Below are 27713 nucleotides of genomic sequence, written 5' to 3'. Positions count from 1 at the left end.
TTTTATTTCAGATAAATGCTGATCTTTGGGCTTTTCTATTCATCAGAAAATCCTAAAAAAGTATTTATAATTAAAAAAAAAAAAAAAAAAACTGGAGTAATGATGCTGAAAATTTAGCTTTGATCACAGGAATACATTACATTTTAAAATATATTCAAATAGAAAACTGTTATTTTAAATAGTAAAAATATATCAAAAGGTTATACTTTGGATCAAATAAAAGCAGGCTGGTTGAGCAGAAGAGATTTGTTAAAAAACATTAAAAATCTTACTGTTTAAAAGCTTTTGACTGCTAGTGTATACAATTACAACAAATAAACATTTGATTTAATTAAAATATAAAACACGTCAAAACAAAATGAATAATTTAAATAATTTAAACAATATTTACATGTGGTTTCTTGTGCTCAAGCAGATAGTCAGTGCTGCCCCGACGAGCATCAAAGATCTCCTCCCCTCCTTCACATTCATTCCCATGATGCAACAGCAAACAAAGAGGGCAGAGAAAAAAAGACAGTACAGGGAAAAACGGCAGTTAGCTAGAGAAAAGTTTCAAACGCCGAAATTAGGCACAATTCAAAACGTCCACAGCGTACGGTGTCACTTCATCGCAAAACGCGCTCATAAAGTGGCCATTATTTCTCGTCTCTGTGGAAATTGAGCTCGTTTCTGCGCTGTTTTTGTAAGTGCAGGTATCAGCTAGCCGTGAAGTAATAATGTCTCCTAATATGATTTCATAGCTCTCCGGGCACTGAAATGACAACTGCTGTCAGTTGACAGTGTATTCAAGGCACGGCAGGTAATGTATAGTTAATATTTGTATATTAATATTGATGACTAGCGTTGTAGCATTAAGACAGAAGTGATGTTTAATGTACAGGGCCTGTACAGGTTAGCCTGAGTGCTAACTGCTCTTAAAGCGTTAGCACGCACATATTTATCAATTCAAGGAGTGTTTTCAACTTTGAACTTTATAACTTGTTTACAGAGTGGGAGACTCATATTGTATATCTCTTATCATCTGGTGATTTTATGATTTGCACTAGTCAGGTCAGACAACAATCAGACAGAAATATTTAATCTACTGTAAAATAATGTCATTATTCTGAAATACACAGCAGATTTGAATGTGCTGTGTACAACTGGTGGTGCTTATTACCATATGTTTATGTTAAACATATGCATTATGGTTTTGAATTATATTGCAGTTAGCTAATCTGGTGAATCTGGTATTTATTCTAAAATCTGTTCATCAAGCAAACCTTAAAATCAACATGAATTAAAAACCCATGTAATCTTATTTTGTCTAATTCATTTGTGCATGTTATTTCCTGTAGTGTTGCATGCTTCATCTGAACCATTTTTTCAGTATTTACATTTCATTCGCAGTTATTATGCATGCAAATTATTTAGAAAAAGACAGGTATTTGGTTTGACCAGTACTTTTTTTTGCTGATGCTTATGTTTCAGCTTCACTGTTAACTTTTCTTTATTATTAAGTCTACCAATTTAGTACTTGAAGTGATTACTCAGCTGTTTCAATACCAAATAATTAATTTTGAAGTGATAATGCACTGCCATTCAGAAGTTAGGGGTTGACAAGATGTTTTTTAACTGATGCTCACCAAGGCTGCATTTATTTAGCTACAGTTAAGTGGCAATACTGTGAAACAGTATTACAAAATTTATTACAACTGTCTGTTATTTTTTTTAAATGTAGTTTATTCCTGTGATGGCAAAAAAGCTGAATGTTCAGCAGTTACTACTCCAGTCTTTAGTGTCACATGGTCTTAGAGAAATCATTCTAATATGTTGGTTTTGGTGCTCAAGAAACATTAATTATTGAAATCTGAGGGTGCAAAAAATCTAAATATTTAAGTTGTCCAAATGAAGCTCAATGCAAATGCAGTTTTTATATATTTTCGGTAGGGAATTTTCAAAATATCTTAATGGAACTTGATCTTTACTTAATAACCTAATTATTTTTGGCATAAAAGAGACCAATACAGTCTCTTCTTGTCTATTGCTACAAATATTTAATTAATTTAATTAACACGTTTAATTAATAAATTGTCTTTAATTGTTACCTGGTCTTACAAGGGTGATATTTTTGAATCTCAATCTTAATGACAAATTAAGACACTTCACAGAATATTTGTACTTTTTTTATTTACTTTGTTACATGAGTTAGTCAAGGTGAAAAGGTTTATAAAATGGTTGAAACCTTAAAGATCTCACAGAATTTTCTCTCACATTGCAATTGTGATTTGATCCTGAATATAAAGAATCTAAATGTAAGATTAGTTTTTTCCACTCTATTAATGTCTTATTTTGTTTTGTAGGTATGGCAGTCGTGGGCCGTATGTGATCAGCTATGTGTAAGTGTTCACAATCATCTCCCACATCCCAAGAACATCACGCATAATCCCCCTCCAAATCATTAAGGGGGATCTTTCAGAATGAAGAAGATCAGTCTGAAAACAATAAGAAAGTCATTTAACATAAAGGGCAAAGAAGAGAATGAATTTGCCGTATCACAGCCGGACCTGGCGGCCAGTTACTCCGCTGAAGACTCTCTGTTTGGAGGATGCTACAGCAAAGATCTGGTCAGTAGCGACCTGGATAACGAGGATGAAAAAAGACCCAAAGTCCGATCTAAGAGCGAGGGTCTCATGGGCACCTTGAAAAGGAGACTCTCAGCAAAACAGAAACCAAAGGTCAAGGGTGGTTCTCCATCTGTATGCTCTATAGATGAAGACACATTCTCCTCTTCTTCAGCACCCATTACTCTAAGTGACATAAAATCCCAGCGTTCCTCCCGCTCAACATCCGTCCATAGTCATCATTACAGTCCCACCCCGTGGCCTCTCAGACCAGTGAACTCAGAGGAGACGTGCATCAAAATGGACGTTAAGGCGTTAATGAACTCCTCAGATCCAAGTCCGACTTTTAACGGTGTGCGCCAAGACTTCCTAGACCTCCAGAGAGAGTTCAAAGAATCTAGCGATTCGTTGAAAATCACCGGACATGTGCCAGACCACCATTCTGGTGCTCAGAATGGCGATTTGCACCTTGAAATGGATGAAGAACACATGCCTGTAGTTATTGGTCTTGCAGCTCAGGATTATATTCAGTACACAATGCCTTTAGATGATGGACTCTTTCCTGACGACGAAGGTTCGCGCTCTTTTTGCTTAGATGCCACCACACCCATGGATGTCGTTCCCCAGTCCGAGGGATGCAGATCCCTTCATGCAGATGAGGAGCCTATTGACCAGGACCTCTTGTCCCCAGACATCTTCATGGAGACATCATCGGTGAACCAGCTCTTTTTAAACACTGCAAATGTCTTGCTGCAGGGCTCCAGACTCGAAGCCCCACTTTCCCCCTTGCTACCTCCGTTGCCCGATAGTTATCTCCAGAGAAGCTTCTCTGGGTTTGGTGGTACACATGCTCAGGTTGCAGAGAGAGTCATGCACCATCTCAACTTTGACCCCAACTCGGCTCCAGGGGTGCAGAGGGTCTACGACGCCGTGCAGAACAGCGGACCCATGGTGGTTACTAGTCTCACGGCTGAACTGAAGAAACTTGCCAAGCAGGGTTGGTATTGGGGTCCCATTACAAGATGGGAAGCCGAAGAAAAGCTGACGAATCTTCCAGATGGTTCTTTTTTAGTCCGCGACAGCTCTGATGATCGATATCTTCTAAGCTTGAGCTTTCGCTCACAGGGTAAGACTCTGCACACACGAATCGAGCACTCAAATGGCAGTTTCAGCTTCTACGAGCAACCTGACATCGAAGGCCATGTATCAATTGTGGAACTCATTGATAACTCGGTCAAGGATTCAGAGAACGGAGCGTTCTGCTATTCCAGATCTCGCTTACCGGGGTCCATCACCTACCCCGTTAGACTGACCAATCCCGTTTCGAGGTTTATGCAAGTGCGCTCGCTGCAGTACTTGTGCCGCTTTGTTATCCGCCAGTACACGCGGATAGATCTGATCCAGAAATTGCCTTTACCGAACAAAATGAAAGACTACCTGCAGGAGAAGCACTACTGAATGCACTAAATCCTGACTCGGTTGCTACGTGCACTTTTTGGAAGACACAACGAAGCAGGTTTCGCAAACATTTCAAGAGTTTTGTTACCATTCGATTACGCATTTTGTTGAAAGGAATGATGATGGTGTTTGTCAGTCTGGTAGAGTAGATAATTCAGTGGTTTGTGAAGAGATGCAGTGCCAGGATGTCAGTAGAGTGTTTGGATCTCGCATTTTACGCATGTTCTCGTAGTACTGTAGCATTTCGTTTTTGTTACAGTCAAAGACAGTCCAGTATTTTTCTTCATATCCCACACTTGTTCTAGGGCATTTAGAGGTTCTTGGCAACAATGCACAGAGTTATAGACACCTTAATAATGGCCGCACGTTTGCGAATGCGTAGATTACATTCCTCCTCGCCCCTTTTTCAAACACATAACTTTTGTCGTACCAGCCATCTTATTCAAAGGGAAAATATGCTATACAATATGCCAAATGATGTCCTCTCACCATACATATGATCTTACCCTTCTGTGGAGTTAATCTAATAAGCTATATTAGCTGCTCATATTTGTCAGATCATATTCTCACCCGTTATTTGTTATGCATTCTTTAGCAAGTAATGCCAAGTTAAGGTGCCTCACTCAAATCGTCTTTGCTGTAGTTAATTGACTTCGGACTGTATGATTTGTTCTTTATAACAGTCATCTTTTAACAGGCATGCAGTTGCATTATGAATACATCTGGTCTTCTCCCCCTTGCATTGTTTAAGTGTTCATTAGTAGTGTATATCATTGTTTAAAAGCTGAAAGGTTTCCTGTTATGGACTATGTCAATGGTACAGTTTAAAATCATCTCTTTTTGGGAACAGAATTTGCTTACTGATATGTTGTAACTTGAACTTGTTCTCCAGTTCAAAATAAAAGTTTTATATGATTAATCTCTCTCAGTTCATTCTAATGTAAATCTCTTATTGGGTCTGTAATTTAAAATCCAATTCATGGTAGTAAAAATAGAAGCAGAATGTTGGAATGCTGGAATTTCAAGTGCCATCATTTTGGTTTTATTTACATTCATGAACAGATTTTCTTTCTCCTACCACTTTGTCGTTGTTGTTTTATTTTATGCTTTATTTGTACTTGATCTTTTACCTGGAGAATTGCATTTTTTATCAATGAATTGCAAAGCAGCAAACAAACATCAGGCAAAATTTTCTTCTTTCTTTTGTGCCTTTGTTGAGCTAAAGTTGATTGGCTTACACATAATTCCTGTTTTCTGAAAGTTGTTAAATGGTTAAGTATTAAAATAATTAAAATACTGTTTAAGTAACTACATAACAGGGTTGAAAATTAACAATTGCTAGTGTCAAAAATAATCCTACCACAATGAACAAAAATGCCCCATAAATTCAAGGCAAAGGGTCAAAAAATGCCCCTGCACAGTTAAACTACATATTACGGCTGTCACGATTAAAATGAAATGTGAAATTGAATGAAAAGTGTCAGTTCGCAGAATTACATTTAGATTCGCTCACATGGAATCAGATTGCTTTTACTTGCTGTTTTGTGCAGCGTTAAGCCTTATAACCAGTCAAACGCATTTCTGTTGAATTTAGGATTGCATTGGTCAATCAGAGGCGCTCAGATTAGTCAGCGCTGAAAACGCTGGAGCTGAATTCCCTCATTGTACTGTAAACAGACTGCAGATATGATGTAAATAAATGTAAAGCTTTATAATAATAAGGTGGTTATAGGGTTGGGAATCGAAAATCGATTCCGATTCTGGAATCGGATACTTGTTATAAAATTAAAATTTCGATTCCTCGTATCGATTCCTGGGTGCATTCTTTTCATCTAGCAATCTGCCAGGACCTTACGTGGTAATGTAAACATCAGTCTACTAGATGGTTCGCGGGAAGCGCTCGTAAGTGTGGCTACGCTTTGTAAAAACCGAAGACAAAGCTACCGCTGCACGCAAACTTTATCTTAGAGACCTGCAAGGGACGGATTTTTTTATTCCCGCGCCCGCCCGCCCGCCCGCCCGCTCCAGCAGAAATGTATGTAATTTCGTCCCACTCTCGCCCGCAAAAGCCCACATAAAGTAACTTATACCCCCGCGGGAAGACAAGTATCTACTTCATTTCTTGGCTGCATGAAACAAACCCTCCCGTTAATGTAAAGGCAAAGATGATCAGAGTAATAGGAACGTACATTAGGCACGCATAAGTCCGCTGTTGATTCACAAACTATTCATGATTTCGGGCTCTGATCTATAGTATTTTTGCGTGAAATTTCAAAATATTTGCATAGTTGTCAAAATGAATGTCCTGTAAGTGTTTTATAATGAATGCTTACCCATAGAGGTGGATCTTGTAAGGGTCAGTGGTGTTTATGCATATATGAGCACCAGCATCAACAGATTTACAATGTATTTACTGTATTTTTCATTTATATGTTCATTTTATAATAAATACAAACAGTAGATATTCAGTCAGTCCAGTTCAAAAGGACAGGTTTAGTGAGTGGTATTTAATTTAATTTAAAGTTTGTTTGAATTTTTTTTATAACATGAAGTAGAAAAACAAAAAGGCAAAACAAATGTTTTGGTTAATAAAAATGGTAAAAAAAAACAAAAAACACCTTGTCAGGCATAGGGGGGCCTTGCAAAATTTACCCGAGAAGGTGGGGGGCCCCGGTATAAAAAAAGGTTGAGAACCCCTGTAATAAAATAATATGTTGCAAGCAAGCACTGAAAATAAACATGTTTGATATATTAATGTTTGACTTTTGTTGTTGTTGTTGTTTTTACTAAATTGGAATCGAAACTGGGAATCGAAAAGAATCGTAATCGATAAGTGGAATCGGAATCGGAATCGATAAAATTCAAATGATACCCAACCCTAGGTGGTTATAACAATTGCCCGCCCCTCACAAATGTAAAAAATGTCCCTAATCAATTCCAGGGGGCAAATATTGCCCCTTAATGAAAAAGTTAATTTCTGACCCTGCTGAATAATGTACAGTTGAAGTCAAAAGTTCACAAACACCTTGCACAATCTGCAAAATAAATATTTTATGAAAAGAAGAGGGATCATACAAAATGCATGTTATTTTTTTATCCAGTACTGACCTGAATAAGATATTTCACATAAAAAAAGAGGTTTACATATGTGATCCTGGACCACAAAACCAGTCTTAAGTCGCTGGGGTATATTTGTAGCAATAGCCAAAAATACATTGTATAGGTCAAAATTATTGATTTTTCTTTTATGTCAAAAATCATTAGGCAATTAAGTAAAGATCATGTTCCATGAAGATTCTTTGTAAAATTCCTACTGTAAACCTATCAAAATGTAATTTTTGATTAGTAATATACATTGTTAAGAACTTAATTTGGACAACTTTAAAGGTAATTTTCTCAGTATTTTGATTTTTTTGCACCCTTAGATTCCAGGTTTTCAAATAGATGTATCTCGGCCAAATATTGTCTCATATCTCAGTTTTGTAAAATTTAACCTTATGACTGGTTTTGTGGTCCAGGGTCACATATAGTCCACAATTGTTGTTTACGAGTCCCTTGTGTGCCCTGAACAGTTAAACTGGCCACTGTTTTTCAGAAAAATCCTTCAGGTTTAATGAAGATGCAGGACTTTTTCAGATTTTCAGCATTATTGTGTATTTAAACTTTTTCCAACAATGACTATGATTTTTAATCCATCTTTTCACACTAAGGACAACTGAGGGACTCCTGTGCAACTGTTACAGAAGATTTAAATGTGCACTAATGCTTCAGAAGAAAACACAATGCATTAAGGTGATGGTGATGTGTAATTTTTTTCTTATTTTGCCTAAATATCATGTTTTCATTTAGTACTGCCCTTTAGAAGCTACAGAAGATACTGTACATGTTTCCCAGAAGAAAAGTTAATTTACCCTGATTTTTAAGTTCAATAGTTTCTGGAGCGTCAGTGCACTTTCTTTAATAGGTGCATATGAGTACTTCAGTTGTTCTCAGTGTGAAAAGATGGATCTCAAAATCATACAGTCATTGTTGGAAAGGGTTCAAATACACAAAAGTGCTGAAAAAAAAAACAGATTTTGTAGAACCTAAAGGATTTTTCTGAAGAACAGCAGCCAGTTTATCTGTTCAAGACAAACGAGGGACTCATGAACTACTATCACTAAACAAAAAAACACAGCTGTGGATCATTCAGGTAACAACACAGTAATAAACTTTTGAACAGGGTCATTTTTATACATTCAACTATTTTTTCTTGTGGACTATATGTAAACATCTCTACGTGAAATATCTTATTCAGGTCAGTACTAAATAAATAATAACATGCATTTTGTATGATCCCTCTTATTTTGATAAAATTATATTTAGCAGATTCTGCAAGGTATATGTAAACTTTTGACGTGATTGTAAGTAGTAGCTAAATTGCATTTGAATGACTAAATATATAGTGTAAGTTACTTATTGTCAACAATATGCCTATTATGTATATGACACAGACTTGTTTGGTAAAGACTTGTTTATTTTTTCAGTGGGCAGAATCCTGTAGATCGTGATTTGGCTTATTTGGAGTACTAGAACAATCATTCCTCTTTTGTACGCATGTGGTGGGTTTAGATTGATGATCAGTTGTGCTTAATCGTGACGTTCCCTGTTTTTCAGCTGAGAACTGTTTTGATGCCACACTCGGCACACCAGTGCTGTTATTTTAATTTCTCTGAGCTTGAATTAATGTTTTTGGAAATAACAATGCAAGTGGGTAGAGTGTAGGCTTTAATATTGGTTGCCAAAGAAGCTTTGTGCTGTTTTCTCCATTCAGCACACATGCACAAGACTTTCTTAACCTTTCTTTGTTAAATATTTTTTATTACCAAAGCAATTTGAGCCAGGATGATTAAATTTTTATATTTGGAGTTTTTGTTTGTAACTGCTGAGTAAGTGAAAGACAGCACAGGGCCAACAACTCCCTTACGACAACTTTCTGGCTGAATTGAAACATCGTCACATTCCATCAAAAAGACATGCTGAGCGCTCTTAGAACTGACATAAATTGCTTAAGCAGTTCTGTGAGACTCCAGAGACAAATACATTTTTAGTACAGTTTTTATTTCAAACAGTTTTATTTGGACAGATCATCTCATTTTCAAACCAGCATAGTGTTAATAAAAAATAATTTGATGCTGCTGTGGGAGAATCAAAGTGTCTCTCCCTCACACATAGAAAATGTTTTGCTAATGCCTGATTTTTTTGTCTGTTAGAATCTTTTTAGCTTTGTAATTCACCGACTGTACTTCGACAATATGGCTTATTACATTTCACTGCCATTTAAAGACATTAATTTGATAGATTGAAGGCCAACAGCTGCTCCGGTGGAGGTGAGTGTGTGTCATGGGATGTGACATTTACACGCTCTGGACTTGAGAAGGCAACTAAGGTCTTTAGTAAACTACCCCAGGTATCTTCTGAACAAGACAGACATGGATCCTCCTTAACCAGCTTCCATTTTGCTTGCATTGTGCTTTAACTGACATTGTCAGTACGCATTTACTTAGAAAGCTGCAGACGTGTTGTTAATTTCATCGTATGTTGACTATTATGTTGTCAATGCATGATTTGTCAATCCCCTACATCGCAGTGACCCTTCTAGTAATCCATCCTTTTAAGGCTCTGGAGGACGCTTTATTACAGGTGGTGAAGGATTTCTGGCTCTGTTTATTACTCCCTCCCTTCTTTTTTAATTGGTTTCTTTGGAGTTTCACATCAGACTCCTCTGAGAGCTTTCTACACTCCACTTACCGGTATGAATGCATTCTATGTTTTAATCAAAACTACCTTTTTGGATCTGTTTGTCTGTTGTATCTGAGGTAATTGAGAAGTTTTGACAGAACATAAGACTTCAGAAGTTCACTTGTCATTCAAAGTAATCTGAGAATCAAATATAACAAAAGCATTTAAATGGGTTATGTGCTGAGAAATCAAAATTGCATTGATCTTTTGACATATAAGAGGTCATTGTACTATAAAAACATCCTGTAATTTCAGACAAACCAAACCAAAACGATAAATATTGCTCAGAAGAAAACACGATGCTGTGCAGTCTTTCCATTGCCTGATCCCAACATTAAGAGTGGATGGACTTAATTTTTTATGAATTTCCAGATTGTGTCTGTAAGAACTTGGTCCTTTGTTCACTTCATTTTACCAGGGATGTGTTTACAAACAAGGCACAGTTTGACGCAGGAGTTTTAGAAACTAAAAGCCAATGCTGTGCCGACTATATTGAATCCGACACAAGTGTGAGCAACTGTTTTTATTACTTGGTCGCTATTGCTTTGTATGCTATTACAGGTCATTTAATATGTAATGAATATTTATGTTTTTTTAACAGCAGCGTGCATTTATGAAGGCATTTACTTCAGAGTCTATAATCCTCAATGCCTATTCAAACAGATTGTTCTGATGAGAGGGGTCAAAACAGGACAGAAAATAGACTATTACTTGTAAATTATGATGTTTTTTGATGTAAAAAATATTTGACATTATAAGTGGATCTCAGAGAGCAGTACAAAATAATAAAAAAATGCAGTTCATGACCCATTTAAATGTATAAATATATAAAATAGTTCTTGGGGACATCACTCAAAATTCTCATATTTGATAATTTGGTCATATTTGATGGCATTTTACTGCATACTATTGTTCCTCGGGCTCTTTTATTCATACCTTCATCCTAAAAATCAGTACTGCTGCTGGATGTTTTTGTAGTAGACCAGTTCTCACATTTCAACCTTTGACTGTTGTCCATGAAAAGCCCTGCAGGATTGCAGATCCACCAGCGCTTAACATCCACCAATATGCTTTTTTCAAAGTCATTTAATATTTTCACTTGCTCAATCTTCCTTGAATTCCAAACATGTAATTCTCAGTTATCTCATTTCCTGATGTAAATAATACGGTCTGACAATTTTATCTATTCCACAGTCCATGTTGTTTGTTTTATCTGAAGGCAACAATTCACCACACGATAAGACTAAATGCTTCTTCTGTTCACCATGATGATTTGCTCAATATCAGGATACATTCTCTAAGCTCAAATGTTACATCAGAGATTAAATTAGGTTTTATTTTGTCCTCTCTGGGAAACTCATGCAGAGTTTGACTGGCAAGGCCAAGTGCCTTTTAAAGCATATGAGTATATTTGAATATTTCACAGAGGAGCAAAATGTCACAGATGAAACAATCCAATCACATTCCTATAGCCCGAGGTGCCATTTTATGTCCTGGCTTGATAATGAGGAAATGTTATCTGAGCTGGACGGGCTCCTACGAATGTCGCTTGACGCTGAATAAATATTGTAAACCAGCTGTTAGGTATTCTGTTGAAATTATGCAGTTCTTTTAACCTCAGACTTTCTGGAAAAAACAGTTAAAGCCATTTATAATGATATATTTTATCCTATATACAATTGTTTAGAATATCAAAGGGCAAGTTCACCCAAAAATTAAGATTCTGTCATTAATTACTCACCCTCACATCGTTCCAAACCCTTAAGACCCATAATTCATTCATTTTTGTAACATGGTTTAAGAAATTTTTGATGAAATCAAAGAAGAGAAGAAATTATTGAATAAAGTTGTTAATTGTTTTTTTTTTTTGTGTGTGCACAAAAAGTGTTCTTGTAACTTCATAACATTTAAGGATTAGTTCACTTCCAGAACAAAAATGTACAGATAATTTATTCACCCCCTTGTCATCCAAGATGTTCATGTCTTTCTTTCTTCAGTCGTAAAGAAATATTTTTTTGAGGAAAACATTTCAAGAATTTTCTCCTAATAGTGGACTTCTATAGTGCCCCGAGTTTTAACTTCAAAATGCAGTTTAAATGTGACTTCAAACTATCCCAAATGCGGTTGTCAACGATCGCAGCCAAGGAAGAAGGGTCTTATCTAGTGAAACGATTGGTTATTTTTTTTTTACTTTTTAACCTCAAATGCTCATCTTGTCTTGCTCTGCCTGAACTATGCTTTTTCCAGCTCAAGACAGTTTGTCATCCAAGATGTTCATGTCTTTCTTTCTTCAGTCGTAAAGAAATGGTGTTTTTTGAGGAAAACATTTCAGGATTTCTCTCCATATAATGGACTTCTATGGTGCCCCGAGATTAAACTTCCAAAATGCAGTTTAAATGCAGCTTCAAAGGGCTCTAAATGATCCCAGCCGAGGAAGAAGGATCTTATCTAGTGAAATGATCGGTTATTTTCAAAAAACATTTACAACTTATATATTTTTAATCTTAAACGCTCATCTTACCGAGCTAGACAAGATGACAATTTGAGGTTAAAAAGTATAAAACAATTTTTTAGAAAAAACCCATCATTTTGCTAGATAAGGCCCTTTTTCCTCGGCTGTGATCGTTTAGAGCCCTTTGAAGCTGCATTTTGGAAGTTCAAGCTCGGGGGCACCATAGAAGACCATTATATAGAGAGAAATCCTGAAATGTTTTCCTCAAAAAACATAATTTCCTTACGACTGACGAAAGAAAGACGTGAACATCTTGGATGACAAGGGGGTGAGTACATTATCTGTAAATTTTTGTTCTGAAAGTAAACTACTCCTTTAAGGTATGTCGAAAAACTCCCATCTCATTTTTTTCTTCAACTTCAAAAATCATTTCAAAATCATCCTACAACGCTGCAGAAGTACTGACCCAGTGTTTGCAAAGTGAACATGCAAAGAAGATCAAACACCCTTAACAAAAAAGGTAAAACAGTGATGTAGGATGATTTTGGTTGAAGGAGAAAATGAGATGGGAGTTTTTCGACATACCCTAACTGTCTTGAACCAGAAAAAAAACAGAGTTCAGGCAGAGCAAGACATGACAAGCATTTAAGGTTTAAAAGTATGCAAATTGTAATTAAAAAATAAAAAATAACCAATCGTTTTGCTAGATAAAACCATTCTTTAGAGCCCTTTGAAGCTGCATTTAAACTGCATTTTGGAAGGTCAAACCCATGGGCACCATAGAAGTCCACTATATGGAGAAAAATCCTGAAATGTTTTCTTCATGAAACATAATTTCTTTACAACTGAAGAAAGAAAGACATGAACATCTAGGATGACATGGGATTGAGTAAATTATCTGTACATTTTTGTTCTAGAAGTAAACTAATCATTTAAGGTTAAACCATTGATGTCACTTGGACTATTTTAATGATCTCCTTACAACCTTTCTAGGCCTTGGATGTGTCAATTGCCTTGCTGCAGGGCCAGAAATCTCTCAGATTTCATCAAAAACATCACAATTTGTTTTCTGAAGATGAACAAAGGTCTCACAGGTTTGAACCAAAACCCACAATGACACTGACCAAGCAAAGAAATATAAAAAAGCTGAAAAGTTACATGACATTTATTACTAGCCGGGCTATAATTTGGCTATTTTTGAAGCAGTTAAGCTAACATTTTTACTACCCAAGATGCTGCTGCTGAACACTGTTAGGAGATGCGTTTTAAGGAAACCATTACATTATTGAAAAATATCGCACACCCTTGTTGTAACAGCCAATTTCTCAATAATTCAACCGCCTATCCTTACTTATTAAGCTGTTTGGGCCCTTTAAAGGTAGTTCAGACTGCTGAACGTCATATCAGCACCATTTTGATATACTAATACACTTCAACACTTCTGATTCAGTGCGTAAAGAGCGAGAATGAAGCTGAAATCACAACGGCATATGCAGCCTTACACTGGGTCTCTACTAGAGACCTGCAGAGTTGAGCTTTTTGTCACATTGACGCTGTCTTTATCTGTGAGCCATGCCATCTGTCAGAAACCCCAGAAGACCTCTTTCTGAGCACACCATGTGTCTCCACATAAAAGGGTGGCTTAAGCAAACAGTACTGCACAGCACCATACCTCACTCGCTTGAAGATTTGTTATTCTATGAGATTACCCTAAAGGCTTTTCCAGATGTGGCTTTAAATATATCCTAGTCTTCACCTGTTGTTCTTGATAGTACGTTAGCATAGCCGAGATGACACTTTTAATCATTAGCATTAAATTAAGTTAAGCTTAACATAGAATGTGAGAAGATCAGAAGGGCTGTGAATTTTTAGATGTGGCTTTCCAGCTGTTTTCTGGTTTCAGGTGAGCTGTTTCGGTAGCATATTGGTGAGATAGCGTGCAGTCGGGTCTCGTGAGGATTCCTGCTCAGTTTGATTGAGTTTACACAACACATCGCTTTGCTTGCTGCTAATTTACTTGATATTTACAGCAAGGGAACATTTCATCATCTATAGTTCTATCTTTATATCTTTCTGTCACTCACTCCTTTTCATTTTGTTTTAAAGAAACTACTTTTAAAGAACCATTCCCAGTGTGTCATACAAAATCTATAGCAAACAATATCTTTGTTGTATTATTTTCAAACTTCTGAAAGAGGTGTTGGTAGACCTAATTTCTTTCTCTTGATGTCTTTCTCGCTTATAAATAGCATACCTGCTTATTTAACCAGCTAGAGATATTCCTTAGTTTAAATCTTTCATTATCTGCAACACTTCTCTGTATTCTTAGGTTGCTTGTGATTTTGATTGAATGAGAATGTGCATCATCTGTAATGCACTAGATACTGTAAACAATGTCCTTTGTGGCTGGTGCAGCAGGTAGCCTTGCTTTTTACATTTCAACAAACTGAGATGTGATCTCAATAAATAAAATATAAATGTGTAATCTCTTAGGAAAAAACTACTTAATAATAAATCTCAATGTGGACACTTCACAACAGATGTGAAATATCAAGCTAAAATATGAAATTTCCTAGTATGGCACGAAGTCATGGGTTTTGATTCCCTCCTAAAGAAATGAAGTTGTTTTTAATAAAAGCCACTGCCAAATGAGTACATTTAAATGTAATAAAGCGATAATAAAAATGGCTGTAGTCTTAGTTTGATTAAATGAGGTCTGAAATGATCAATTGTGACAAAGTTGTGAAGACATCCTTCTTTATAAAAAGACATTCATTTGGTGCTGCCACTTTTGAAGGTGTTTGAGATTCACACTTCTAGGCAAGAATAAATGTGTGGTCCCATTAATTTAATGTATCCCCTGCTGAGTTTCATCCATAGGAGATCTTTCCTTTGCCTTAAGTCTGAAAGAATCAAGTAGAGGTTAACGTAATTTGAAGGACATCTAAAACACTTAAAAACATCATTAAAGGATAAGTTCACTTCCCGAATAAAACATTACTGATAATTTAATGTCATCCAAAGACACTCATGTTCACATTCCAGGATATTTCTCTATATAGTGGACTTCAATGGTGGTCAACAGGTTGAAGTTTCAAACCACCTTCAAAGGGCTCTATTTGATCCTATAGCCAAGGTATAAGGGTCTTATTGTTTTCTTTAAAAAAGTATATAAAGACAGTTTGTCTAACCTACCTTTTGGAATTTAAGTACACAGATGAAGTAACCTAACCCTAACTGCGCATTAAAAAAAGTATATATATATATATATATTAATTTTTTTTAAAGAAAATGACCAATCATTTCACAGACCTTATTCCTAGGCAAAGGACAAACAATACAATGTACAAGCAAAATTAATATTAAATAAAGCTGCAAGCAGCAATTAAGGGGCCAAGCACAACAGAAGTAAAATGTCTTTAATTACTCAATAAAGACCAGGGTTCTCAAACCCTGCTCCTGGAGAGCTTCCCTCCAGCAGACTTAAGTTCCAACCCTGCTTCAACACCTGAACCTTGATTAGCCAGTCCAGGTGTGTTGGATTGGAGCTGAAGCTGAACTCTGCAGTAGGGTAGCTCTCCAGGAGCGGAGTTGGAGACCTCTGTTAAAGACATTTGTTGATACAGAATTTTGCTACAAAACTCAAAATGGCTGATGACCAAAAAGGCTAACATAGGAGATTTAGATACTGTTTGTTTGCCGTTCTGAATCTAATGAGACCAGTCTTATGATTTTTGGTCAAATTAGTCAGAAGTTATAAGCAGAAATGTCAATTTTTTTAATCTTTTGACCAGTAGGTGGTGCTGTGCTGAAACGACTTGTGTCCTCAGAACATGCTTGTTATAACACATACCAAGTTTGGTCAGAATCTGCTAAAGTGTTGTAGAGATATATCCTCATGTCAATTTTTACAAAAATGGTTTGGTATAACAAAAAGCTTTGCCAGAATGCTTATTTTATCTGAGTCCATTTTAGTTAAATTCAACGAACTGTCTAGGATGAGTTCGAAAAAGTAGATATTTTGGAAAATTGCGAAAAATCTTGACAATAGAAATTAAAATTTTCATATTCATTCAATTTGATGAGAGTCAAGGAATCAGAAGAAAAAAGAACTTTGCTTTTAGAACGTATGGTTAAAAAGATATTAGCAGGAAAATGAGTGCAAATTTGGCCTGTTGGTGGCGCTAGAGAGTTAATGATGAGACTGTCCTCTATGAGTATGCCAATTTTCATAACAATAAATTAAAGCATCTGAAAAATACAGCTTTTCACTACAAAATCTGAAATAGTCCACGCTCAGATAGCTAACCTAGGAAATTTGGTATCATTTGATTAGGTATGCCATTCAGTATGCAAATTTATTAACATGCTTTACAAAAAACATATCAAAAAGCTTTTGATAACTTTTTGCCAGCATTGCCTGAAGATGATCTAAGCCAATTTTGATTAAAATCAGATAAATCATCTAGGAGGAGTTCTAAAAAATAGATTCAATGTTCAAAACTGCAAAAAATATGGACTCGTAGATATTTAAGTTGTTATGCATTTGAGTCAGAGGGAAAAAAAAATTAGCTTCTAGACCTCGCAGTTCAAAGGTTATTAGCAGAAAAATAAGTGCAAATTTGGCCTATTGGTTGGCTATGGTTAATATTGAGACTTGAAAAGATTGTCCTCTATCTGTGTGCCAAATTTCATAACTTTCCCGCAAGCGGTGCTACGGGCTGCCATAACCTCCTAGAGCAGAAGTAGAACCAACGTATACAATAGGTGCCCCTGATAATACCTGAAATATTAATCCTCTGAGAATTTTAACTACATTAAACAACTGAGATGCAAAAATGCACCAGCTGCGTTTGTATAAAAGGGAGCGTAATTACGCAGTGTAATATGATACATGAAAGTAGCACCAGTTTCTGTTACCCGGATGAGCGGACTGATACCGTTTTTTGCTGTGGTTGATGGCAAATACCAGGAAATATCTGACAGCTTAATGATGCGACTGTGTAATCTGTGTAATAACAGTGTTACCATATTTAACCCAAAAATGAAAACCAATGCACTAAACTGAAAGTATGAGATTATTCAAGCATTGTCAGCACACCATGTGCACATCAGTGTGACAATAACTAGACGTGAGGAGTGTGCTCTTCGCTCAGGCTTATTGACTTAATGAGAAGTAAGTAAAGGGTACATAACAGGAACCAGCAGATGCTCTTATTTATTATTTACATACAGCCTCTGACATCCTTTAGAGACAGCTTCTCATAAGAGTTGGCATCAAGGTCTACAGCTTACAAGACAATCAGGAGGCTCTAGAAACAGAGGACAAATGCTCAAATGGGTGCAGTCAGTTGTGAGCTTATTAAAGATTCTTTAAACTGCAGCATTTGACAAAATAGCTAAATTACTAAGGCAGTGTTTACTTTATTTGAATACCTGACACTATACCCTAGACTAGATTTGTTTGTATTGTACTAGCGTTCAAAGCTAGATTGCTCCTCTGAGGACTATTTTAAAAAATGTAATATCACAGCTGATTGTTGGACATTACTCTCCTAGAGTTGCCGTCCCACACATTTCAAACCGGAGCAAATTTATGACCAACTTTTTCAACAGATTGGACATAAATTTTATGATGGCCCACACTCTGTTAAGCAGTCTGAAAATCACAGCAGATGGGGTATGAAAAACCGCTTTAGATGCAGAAAAGTAAATGCTGTAATGTCAATATGCTCTGGCCAAGTTTGACAGAATAAACCATTGTCTGCGATGGAGCCAGCGTGCAAAGTGAACTATTGCATTCAAACAACCTGTTCAGAGGCCATAAAGTGAGAATCCATTTGGGAACGGAGCAAAGGGACAAAGGATACACACTGATATTTCCATACACTGTATTTTACCCAAACAATATTTAATATTAAGGGTACTGAGGATTTAAAAGTTTTAAAATAGTGTTGTTAGATGTTAGTTTTGGCTCAGTATGGTTTTGTTTGGGTCAAAATTATTCTTTTTTTTAAATGCCAAAAATCATTAGGAGTAAAGATCATGTTCCATGAAGATATTTTGTAAATTTCCTACTGTCAATATATCAAAACCTATTTTTTGGTCAGTAATACGCCTTGCTATGAACTTCATTTGGACACGTTTAGAGGCGATTTTCTCAATATTTAGATTTTTTTGGCACCCTCAGATTTCAGATTTTCAAAATAATGTCCTATCCTAGCAAACTATACATCAATGGGAAGTTTTTAAATAATGTATAAATCTCAATTTAAAAAAAAAAAAGTACCCTTATGACTGGTTTTGTGGTACAGGGTAAACTAAATATAAATTATATATATTATCTTTATAAATTATATAAAAATCTAAAATATAATAAAAAAAATATATATATATATATTTTTTTATTTCAAAACCCTACATGTGATATTTATTAACAAAACATTTATAAATTAAAAAAATGTAAAGTTATACATTATTTTAGAAATGTAAAAAATGTTAATTATTTTTATTAAAAATCCTATTTGAATATAATTAGCCATTTACATTTGTATTGTAGTTATTTTCAAATGATAATTCTCTGTTTTTTTTAAAAATAAATTATATAAATAAAACTACTTATAAATATAATAATGTACATATACATAAAAATAATGTATAGGTGAAAAAAATCTAAAAAATGTAAAAATCTCTTATGAATATATTTAATTATTTACATTATTTGCATATTATTTAAAATTTTATTGTATTTTTTTAAATAAATGCTAATTATATAAATACAATTTAACAATGTAAATGTAACTAAACGTATATTTAACATTTTATATTATTATTATTTTTTTTAATACACGAAAATAAATAAATGAGTGATTATTTATCTCTATATAAGTATTAGGCCAAAGCATAATCTGTAAAAACATTGTAAAATCAGTCCTGTATCGTATTCAGTGAGCTAATACAGTAGTACGTTAGGCTGTAATGAAGATTGATGGTAGCTTTCCAGGTGTAATGGAGACACAGAGGAGCCCAGCAACTAATTATGTTTTAATTACAATAACTGTAAGCGTTGTGCCATCAGCACAATATCTGCCTCTTACAAGCATTTTTACATTTTCATTTTGTCATCATCTTTACAGTAAAATAGACAATATATCTAGTTTCTCATACCAATTTGTTCCCCTCCAGTTTTGTCTAATATCTCACTTAAACTGTGTGCCCCAGCACAGGAAGCAGCAGGCTGAGAGTTGATATCCTAATATATCTAAATGCCTGGTAGAGATGGCCGTGGGTTCTTCTGGAGACGTTTCTGTCCCTCTTGCCTATAAAGGGCAGCTTGGCGTGAGTCTGCAGCGCTTGGGCTGATTACGGAGCCACGTATGCCATGTGTCAGTGGGTCACAGATTGGACCGGTGGTTTGCCACTCGGGCTCTCCCAGCATGCATCCCACAAGGGGTACGGACATCAAAAGGCCCTGTGTTGCACTCATGCTGGAGAGATGAGGAGGCTGTGCCTTTACCATCTGAACAGGGACACGTTACAGCCCAAAGATAGATGCGGCGACATGAAATCTGCTCCTGTTGATGGCAACGGATGAGACAAAGGGAGTGCTGGAAAACTCATTTGCATTTGCTTAGTAGGTCCTTTAGCTTTTCTCACCCTAGACAAGACACGTAACACGTTTAATTGAGATAACAAATGAGAATGTGTTTGTCAATGGGGTGTTAAGCGTATAAATCGGTCATTAAATCATTCCTGACAGTGCGAAAATACACACAGAACCAGCATTTTCTCTATAGGATCAAAAGTCTTCAATGCTTAATGCTTGCTGCCAAAGATCTGAAGTATTCTAGGATGAGCCCACGCATGAATTTTGTTATTAAAGCTATTTTGGTTTTAGAGAAATTAAGTAAAAAACATGTGCCAGACTATAGGAGTCCAGGAGCTCTCATTATCACATCAGGCTTTTCCTCTGGTTGTGGCCTTTCATGTCTAAACTTACACAACTCAGTCTCATTTTCTTTCTCTGCTGGAGTCGGCTCTGTTAGACACTATACCATGTGATCGAGTGTATTTTAGGAGATCAACGTAGAGAGCAGGAAACAAAATTAGACAATTCATCCTGATTCATTCATTGATTTATCTTTTTCATGTTAAACATGCCATTTGGACAACTATACAACCAGTCAAAAGTTGTTGAACAGTAAGATTTTAATGTTTTATTAAAGAAGTCGCTTTGGCTCACCAAGCCTGTATTTATTTGATCCAAAGTACAGCAAAACAGTAAAATTTTTAAATATTTGTTACTATTTAAAATAACTGTTTTCTGTTTAAATATGTATTTTAAACAGAAATTTATTATTATTATTATTATTATTATTATTATTATTATTATGTTGAAAAAAAGCTGAGTAGAATTTTTTCAGGTTTTCTTTGATGAATAGAAAGTTCAGAAGAACAGCATTTATCGGAAATAGAAATATTTAAGTATAGAGTAAATGCTGATCTTTCAAATCTTCAAAGAATCCCCCCAAAATGTACTCAACGGTTTTAAATAATAATAATAAAAGTTTCTTGAACGGCAAATTAGCATATTAAACTGATTTCTGAAGAATTATGTGACACTAAAGACTGAAGTAATGATGCTGAAAATTTTACTTTGATCACATGAATAAATTACATTTTAAAATATATTCAAATAGAAAACAGTTATTGTAAATAGTAAAAATATTTTTAATATATAAAGCTGTACTTGAATTAAAAAATGCAGGCTTGGTGAGCAGAAGAGACTTCTTTAAAAAACATTAAAAATCTCACTGTTCAAAAACTTTTGACTGGTCGTATATGTATTGAATGTAATTTGAGGTTAGCTATATATATATATATATATATATATATATATATATATATATACTTTAAATAATACATTTATTTAGGTATTTAAAAATTTATCAAAAGTGACAGTGAAGGCATTTGTATAGTTATAAAAGATCTATTTGAATTCTATTCAGCAAATAATCCTGACAAAATGTATTGTGGTTTCCACAAAATGTTTGTTGAACATCAAATCAGCATATTAGAATGATTTCTGAAGTATTATGTGACACAGACTGGAAAAATGGCTATTATAGAAATAAATTACATTTTAAAATATATCAAAATAGAAATAATATAGCACAATATTACAATTTTATTCTAAATTTGTCACTAAATAAATGCAGTCTTGGTGAGCAAAAGTGGATCCATTCAAAAACATTAAAAAGTTTAGACACACTGGATTTCTATTTTATGATCTTGAAAATTTTATTTAAAGGATTTAAAATCGAATGCATTGCTTAGTAGATGACATGCTTTAGAAAGCAAATATAAATTCACCCCCATATATGAATTTCTTTACAAAACTAAAAACAAAATAAATACAAAATATTAATAATTCAAATGTAGTTGGACAAGATTGTGATGGAGCAACAGCCAACAAGTGTCCCAGGATGCACATTAGGGAGAGAAGATGGTAGAAGCCCAGAGCTGTAATCTAGACAAAGGGTGGCTGCTTTGAAGAAACTAAAATAGTTTCGATTTACTGAACATTTCAAAATTCCCATTCTTCCATTAGTTTTATTTCTCAACTCTGGTTCACATTGGGCATATGTGTTGTATAATAATGATAGCATAAACAATTTAATAATAAAGTAGACTGACCTTGCCTCACATTTGCATATGAATGAGATAAAAAACACTGCAAGTAGGCAGATTCCTTATAAGCCAGTTTAATTCACCAGCACCCAACAGTACCAAGTCTATGAAATCATGACACTTCATCTTCAGCACAGTAATTACAATAATTAAATCATGAGTGTTGGGGGTGAGACCTCATGGTATGACATGTTTACACACATGAGAAGGATAAATAGATTTTAATGCTAATGTTAACAGAATATGTGTAGCACTTGCTTTTTATTTATATTAAAAATAAGATTTCCTTTTCAGCAACAAGATTTGTTCTTAAAGGACAAATGAAAGAATTATGCATAGAAACACTTTTTGCATTTGGTTCCCCAAAACCAAAGTCATGTTTAGTGACCTAGTAGTGACATGTGCTGTTGAGTCATGTTTTCATTCTTAATCATCTTTATGAAAAAGAAAGGTCGGACACAGGCATCAGACAGCTTTTAGCCTTTGGGCGATGTTTACTTCCAAGCCAAATCAAATGACAGAAAGAAGATGCAGTGTCGAGATGGGATTTTTTCCTTTTTTTTTAATTTTGAAAACATTTTCAAGTTCACAGTCTGAACATGCGGTCAAACATAAAATAAAATTGTAAAATATTATCTAACATAATGACAGGTTACCCTCTGAAATAACTCGCACTATGATATAACATAATGTGACACGGCCTTGACAAGTGAAAATATGTGCTAGCGTCTTTTTAAGCTACTCTTGGAAGGAATCTTTCACTGTTTAACACTTAACACCCACATCATTCTCATATCTCGTCGCATTTGCATTTCACCTCCAAATAATGCTGTCTTCACAGTTTTTAATTGTGCCCATGGTAATAAATTACCTAATTTCCATCCCGTTTCCCAGCCATGCTTTGAAAGATATATAAAGCTATAAATGTTAAATCTTTAAAGTTCATCGTTGTGTAAGACAGCATCTCGAAACACACTGCCCTGCCTGAAATGAAGAAACAACAATCTGCCTGGTGTCTATATCTTTCCAGTTTGTGCGCATATTGAACTCTGTAGGCGAGTGTTACTTTCATCCTTCCTAAAACTGCCCCTGTTGACAGACTTAATCAGATATATTTAAATATTATATATGTTTACACCCTCACATTTACTCTCAAATACTTTTAAGATCCCCATGTGAGTCTGTACATGTAGTCTAACTAGTGGAAACTCAATTGAAGGTGATGTATGTATCCAAAAGAAATGTGACCCTGGACCAAAAAAACAGTCTTAAGTAGCATGAGTCATAAACACATTGTATGGTTCAGAAAATTATAGATTTTTCTTTTGTGCCAATTTTTTTATTAGGATATTAAGTTAACATCATGTTCCATTAATATATTTGGTAAATTTCTGTAAATATATCAAAACTTAATTTTTGAGTAGTGATATGCATTGCTAAGAACTTCATTTGGACAACTTTAAAGACAATTTTCTCAGTATTTAGATTTTTTTGCACACTCAGATTCCAGATATTCAAATAGTTGTCTCTCTGCCAAATATTGTCTTATCCTAACAAACCATACATCAATGGAAAGCTTATTTTTTTTATATGTATAAATAAAAAAGACCCTTATGACTGGTTTTGTGGTCCAGGGTCACAAATGGGACTAATAAATGTTACACTGCATTTTTGATGCAAGCATTTAATAAAATAAAAAAAATGTGTACTGAACAGGTTTGCAGTTTTTGAAGGACAGCTGTTGTTCAGCACCATGGACAGCGTTGAGGATTTTTGGATAGTTAACCAAAAAATGAAATAGTTGCTGGTAGCCTTTGACTTCAATAGTTTTTTTTTATACTATGGAAGTCTACTGGGAATGATTTGGTTTCCAACATTCTGTAAAATATCTTTTTTTTTTTGTATGTGTTTAACAGAAGAAAGAAATTCATACAGGTTTGGAACAACACAGGGATGAGCAAATGATGACATTTTGATCCCTTTTGCAAAATAAAACTTTTGAGTCCTAAGAGTTTTTAAATACATTCCTTTAGTTTATGACACAGTATATTTACATTCAAGTAATATAAAAATGCAAGATATCATTGCTTGTCTATGCATTAAGCCAAACAACAAAGTTTAAAGAGAAATGGCAGTTTTTTTGTACTTACTACGCTCATATTGAACATCAAATTTATAAGGGCTATACAAATCAATAAAATGACAAGCACATAACAAAACACATTTCGTGCAAAATATGCTTCTGAATGCAAAAATATCATTGACAATAACAAACCACTCTTTCCCAAAGCAATATGCACACATCGATAAGTCCAAATATGATCACTGTCCTAATTTCTTTTAAATCTCACAAATGCACACACACACACACACACACACACACACACACACACATACATACATACATACAAACTTACATTACATTTCTTTAGATCCTAACAATAAATAAAATAAACGCATTCCATGTTCTCTCTGCTACTTTTATTTTTGAAAGCAGATACGGAAATGTCCCTTAGTCTTCAGTCTGGGCCATTTAAATTGGGCTATATTCAATTAAAGAGGGAAAACAAGAAAGCCAGAGAATGTGGAGTACTTCCATCCGCCCATGAGGTTCCCTCTCTCCAGTTTGAGATACAGTCTGTCTTCACGCTCCAGGTGAAGCAGAACGCCGTTACTCGCTGCCTCTCGGGTCACATCTTGATCACCGGCAAAAGCAGATATTATTGGGTATTCATTATGCATCAGATTGACCTAATGACATGGAAACACAAGATGTGATCAGATGCATCACAACAAGCCAGATTTAACTTTACTTCATAAAACTAAACAGTATCTATTTTTATATTTTAGTATATATTTTTAATTACTAACAAGTATTCATGTTTTACAGCTAACAATTGTTAGTCCATATTCCAATATAGTGACTGTTATCAGTTCAATTTGTAACTACTACAGTGTTATACATTACCTACTAGAAAATAATAATCTGGTGCTAGACAGTGTTCTAAACACTCTTAAAAATAAAGGTTCTTTATTGGCATCCAAGGTTCCATGAAGAACCTTGAACATCGAAGGAACCTTTCAAATGCAGAAAATAGTGGAAAAAGGTTCTTTAGATTTTTAAAATGTTCTTCAAAATGGTTCTTTTAAGAACTGTTCAGATATGCCTTGAAAGGTTCTTTGGGGAACCAAAATGGTTCTTCGATGGCATCACTGCAAAAACATCCCTTTGGAGTGTTTATTTTTAAGAGAGAAACTGGTAAGAAGGAAATCATTTTTCCAATTTAATTATATCTGTGGTTTACGTATTCATATTCTCGTGTGACTAGTTAATGCATTCCGATTGTTGCTGATACCTATTCCAATTAGTTAGTTAGTTGCTATTACAATTCAGCTTTGAAAGAGGCTATTTAATGTATACAGCACATATTTATGAGATAAAAATATCTATCTCAAATGGTACTGATAACACATTTAATCTAATTAGTTACCATTTATTTTTTTTATTTGCCATATGAAATGACTAGCCAGACTAATACTAAGAGTTTAATTAAAATCTTTAATACAAACGTTGGAATACAAACAAAAGTCTAATAAATACTAATGTCTATTAAGTCAGAACTAAGAAACCTGGAACATATTATAACTATTAGGTTAAAGAATGAGTAGTAGCGTCAAATGACTAGTTCTTAGTAAAACTGGACACAGAAAAGAGTGGTTAATATCTATGCTTATCAGTGTTTCAGTGTGTTATAGTTCAATGGCAAAACCATTCAATTTAAGTTTCAGTTTGTCTGTAATTAGTTTCTTATAAAGACCCTGAATGTTAACAGACTCACCTGAATTGTCTGTCGGTTGTAGACCTTCACAACGTGAAAGCTGAAGCTGTAAATGCCTCGCCGAGGAGCTTGAAATACACTCGCCTTAAGATCGAAATGATTTCCAATGTTCACTAGAACCTGCAAAAAGGTGTTTGTTCACTTAATTAGCGTATGTTTTCGGGGAAATTTTTTTAAAGCCTACTTAACGCACAGATATGCCTTGCCTAAATGTGAAAGCAGGGTCTGACCTGATCAAAGTAGATTGTCATGGACTTGTTACTCATTTCTGATGGTTCATGGTTAGTTCCTCTGACAGCAGAAAAAGCCACTTTTGCACCAGCAGCCCGGACTGATATCCCAAACGACGAGGTCACTCCTCCTTCGGCGGACGGGTTCGAGTCACACACAACTAAACATTTTCCTTCCAAAACTACCGGTTCTGTGTCATTCTGTCCGAGGGAAAACACAACGCCGAATCCCAGAAGAAGGGTGGAGGCCAGCACGACCAAAGATCCCGGTTCCCTGGCTCTCAACATGACTGTGGAAGACCTCTGAGCAAAAAACACTAACGAACACTCTTAGGAGATCAGTGAAGACGACAGCACCTCTCCCTCTCCCTCTCTCTTTCTCTCACAAACACACTCTCATCCGTCTCTCTCTCTCTCTCTCTCTCTCTCTCTCTCTCTCTCTCTCTCTCTCTCTCTCTCTCTCTCTCTCTCTCTCATCCACAGACAACGCGCGTACGCTTTATTTGAAAACGCCCTGAATTTTCACCATGTGCTAAAGTTCCCATTGCGCAATAGTCTCCAATCAATGTCTATGTATTACAGCAACAATAAATTATAATATAAAAGATAATTAATTAGAATAAACTCACTAATCGATACTTTGACCAACAATACTACTTAAGAAGCCTAAACAGTCACTTGAAGGGTTCATGCGTTGAATGGATATTCCAACAAACCCTATGCAGTTAAAACTACTGAACTACTGTATTCAGTGTAGGCTACTGTAATGCAAATGTCTTATTATATCTTATAAACGTTAACAGGTCTGCTCAGCATTTAAAAAATGAAAAAAAAAAAATGTAATTTTAATGTAAATTTATGTTCTGTAGGAGGTCAATGGCTGTCCACTGGTGACATCCCATTGTTTAGTGTCGAGGTGGTTCAGAAATTAATATGATGTGCTATTGCACCATCCAGTGGTTGTACAAAGATATTAACGCATACGTTACATGAAGAGACTTCAGACTAGTATTTAGCACTTCAAATTTGAATTCACACATGCAAAATTGTGTTAATAAATACAGTATGCATTAAACTAGTATAACATAAATACGTGCAAAAGACTGGATAATTGATATATAACAAGTACATTGGCTTTTCTTTTAGCAACATTTTAGTTTAATTTAGGCTGAAAGTAATGAATGCATAATAGAATGTGCACAGCTGGCACAAATGTCAACATATTTCAAGCCTATGCTGAGTTGGCAATGTAAATCTTTTCATGTGACAGAATTGGTAGAGTCACTTTTTATAGTAATAACTTTAAATCAGTTGTGGTGAGCATGCACCAGCTATGCATGCTGTTCAGGTGTGATTATAGCCCATTTTTAGATTCATCAAATGACGCAACCACAAATTTATAGTACCATACCCTTTTCAATTATTATTTTGTTCTTATGACACAGTGTGCTAATTGGATCACTGTCTTGTTGAAAGATGAGAGATTTGGCCAACTGTGGCAGGTTCTCGTGCAGTATTTCCCTGTGTTATGCAGCATCCATTCTTTCCTCTGTTTTAACAAGATGCTGATGAAAAGCAGCCCCACAGAGAATGCCAGTTTAGCAGAAGGCATTTGGGACCATATTAGTGTCTTATTTTTCCTTTTTTCATCCACATTTCT

General features: G+C 35.1%; 2 protein-coding genes across 2 annotated transcripts; one reads left to right on the top strand and one right to left on the bottom strand.

Annotated features, from left to right (window-relative positions):
* Positions 1-490: 490 nt before the first annotated feature.
* On the top strand, positions 491-4352 carry socs6b (suppressor of cytokine signaling 6b). Its single transcript, XM_073848938.1, has 2 exons — positions 491-799; positions 2343-4352. The coding sequence occupies exon 2, from the start codon at positions 2460-2462 to the stop codon at positions 4059-4061; it is 1602 nt and encodes a 533-aa protein (XP_073705039.1). The 5' UTR covers positions 491-799; positions 2343-2459; the 3' UTR covers positions 4062-4352.
* Positions 4353-22062: 17710 nt separating this feature from the next.
* On the bottom strand, positions 22063-26454 carry cbln2a (cerebellin 2a precursor). Its single transcript, XM_073849233.1, has 3 exons — positions 26054-26454; positions 25824-25943; positions 22063-24735 (listed from the first exon to the last, which is right to left on the bottom strand). Exons 1-3 carry the CDS (start codon positions 26339-26341, stop codon positions 24538-24540), a joined length of 606 nt encoding a protein of 201 aa, XP_073705334.1. The 5' UTR covers positions 26342-26454; the 3' UTR covers positions 22063-24537.
* Positions 26455-27713: the final 1259 nt, after the last annotated feature.

The sequence above is a fragment of the Garra rufa genome, chromosome 10 (assembly GCF_049309525.1).
Source record: "Garra rufa chromosome 10, GarRuf1.0, whole genome shotgun sequence".
NCBI classification, from domain to species: Eukaryota; Metazoa; Chordata; class Actinopteri; order Cypriniformes; family Cyprinidae; genus Garra; species Garra rufa.
The sequence above is the reverse complement of the archived record's forward strand: the minus strand, read 5'-3'. Positions and strand labels throughout refer to the sequence as shown.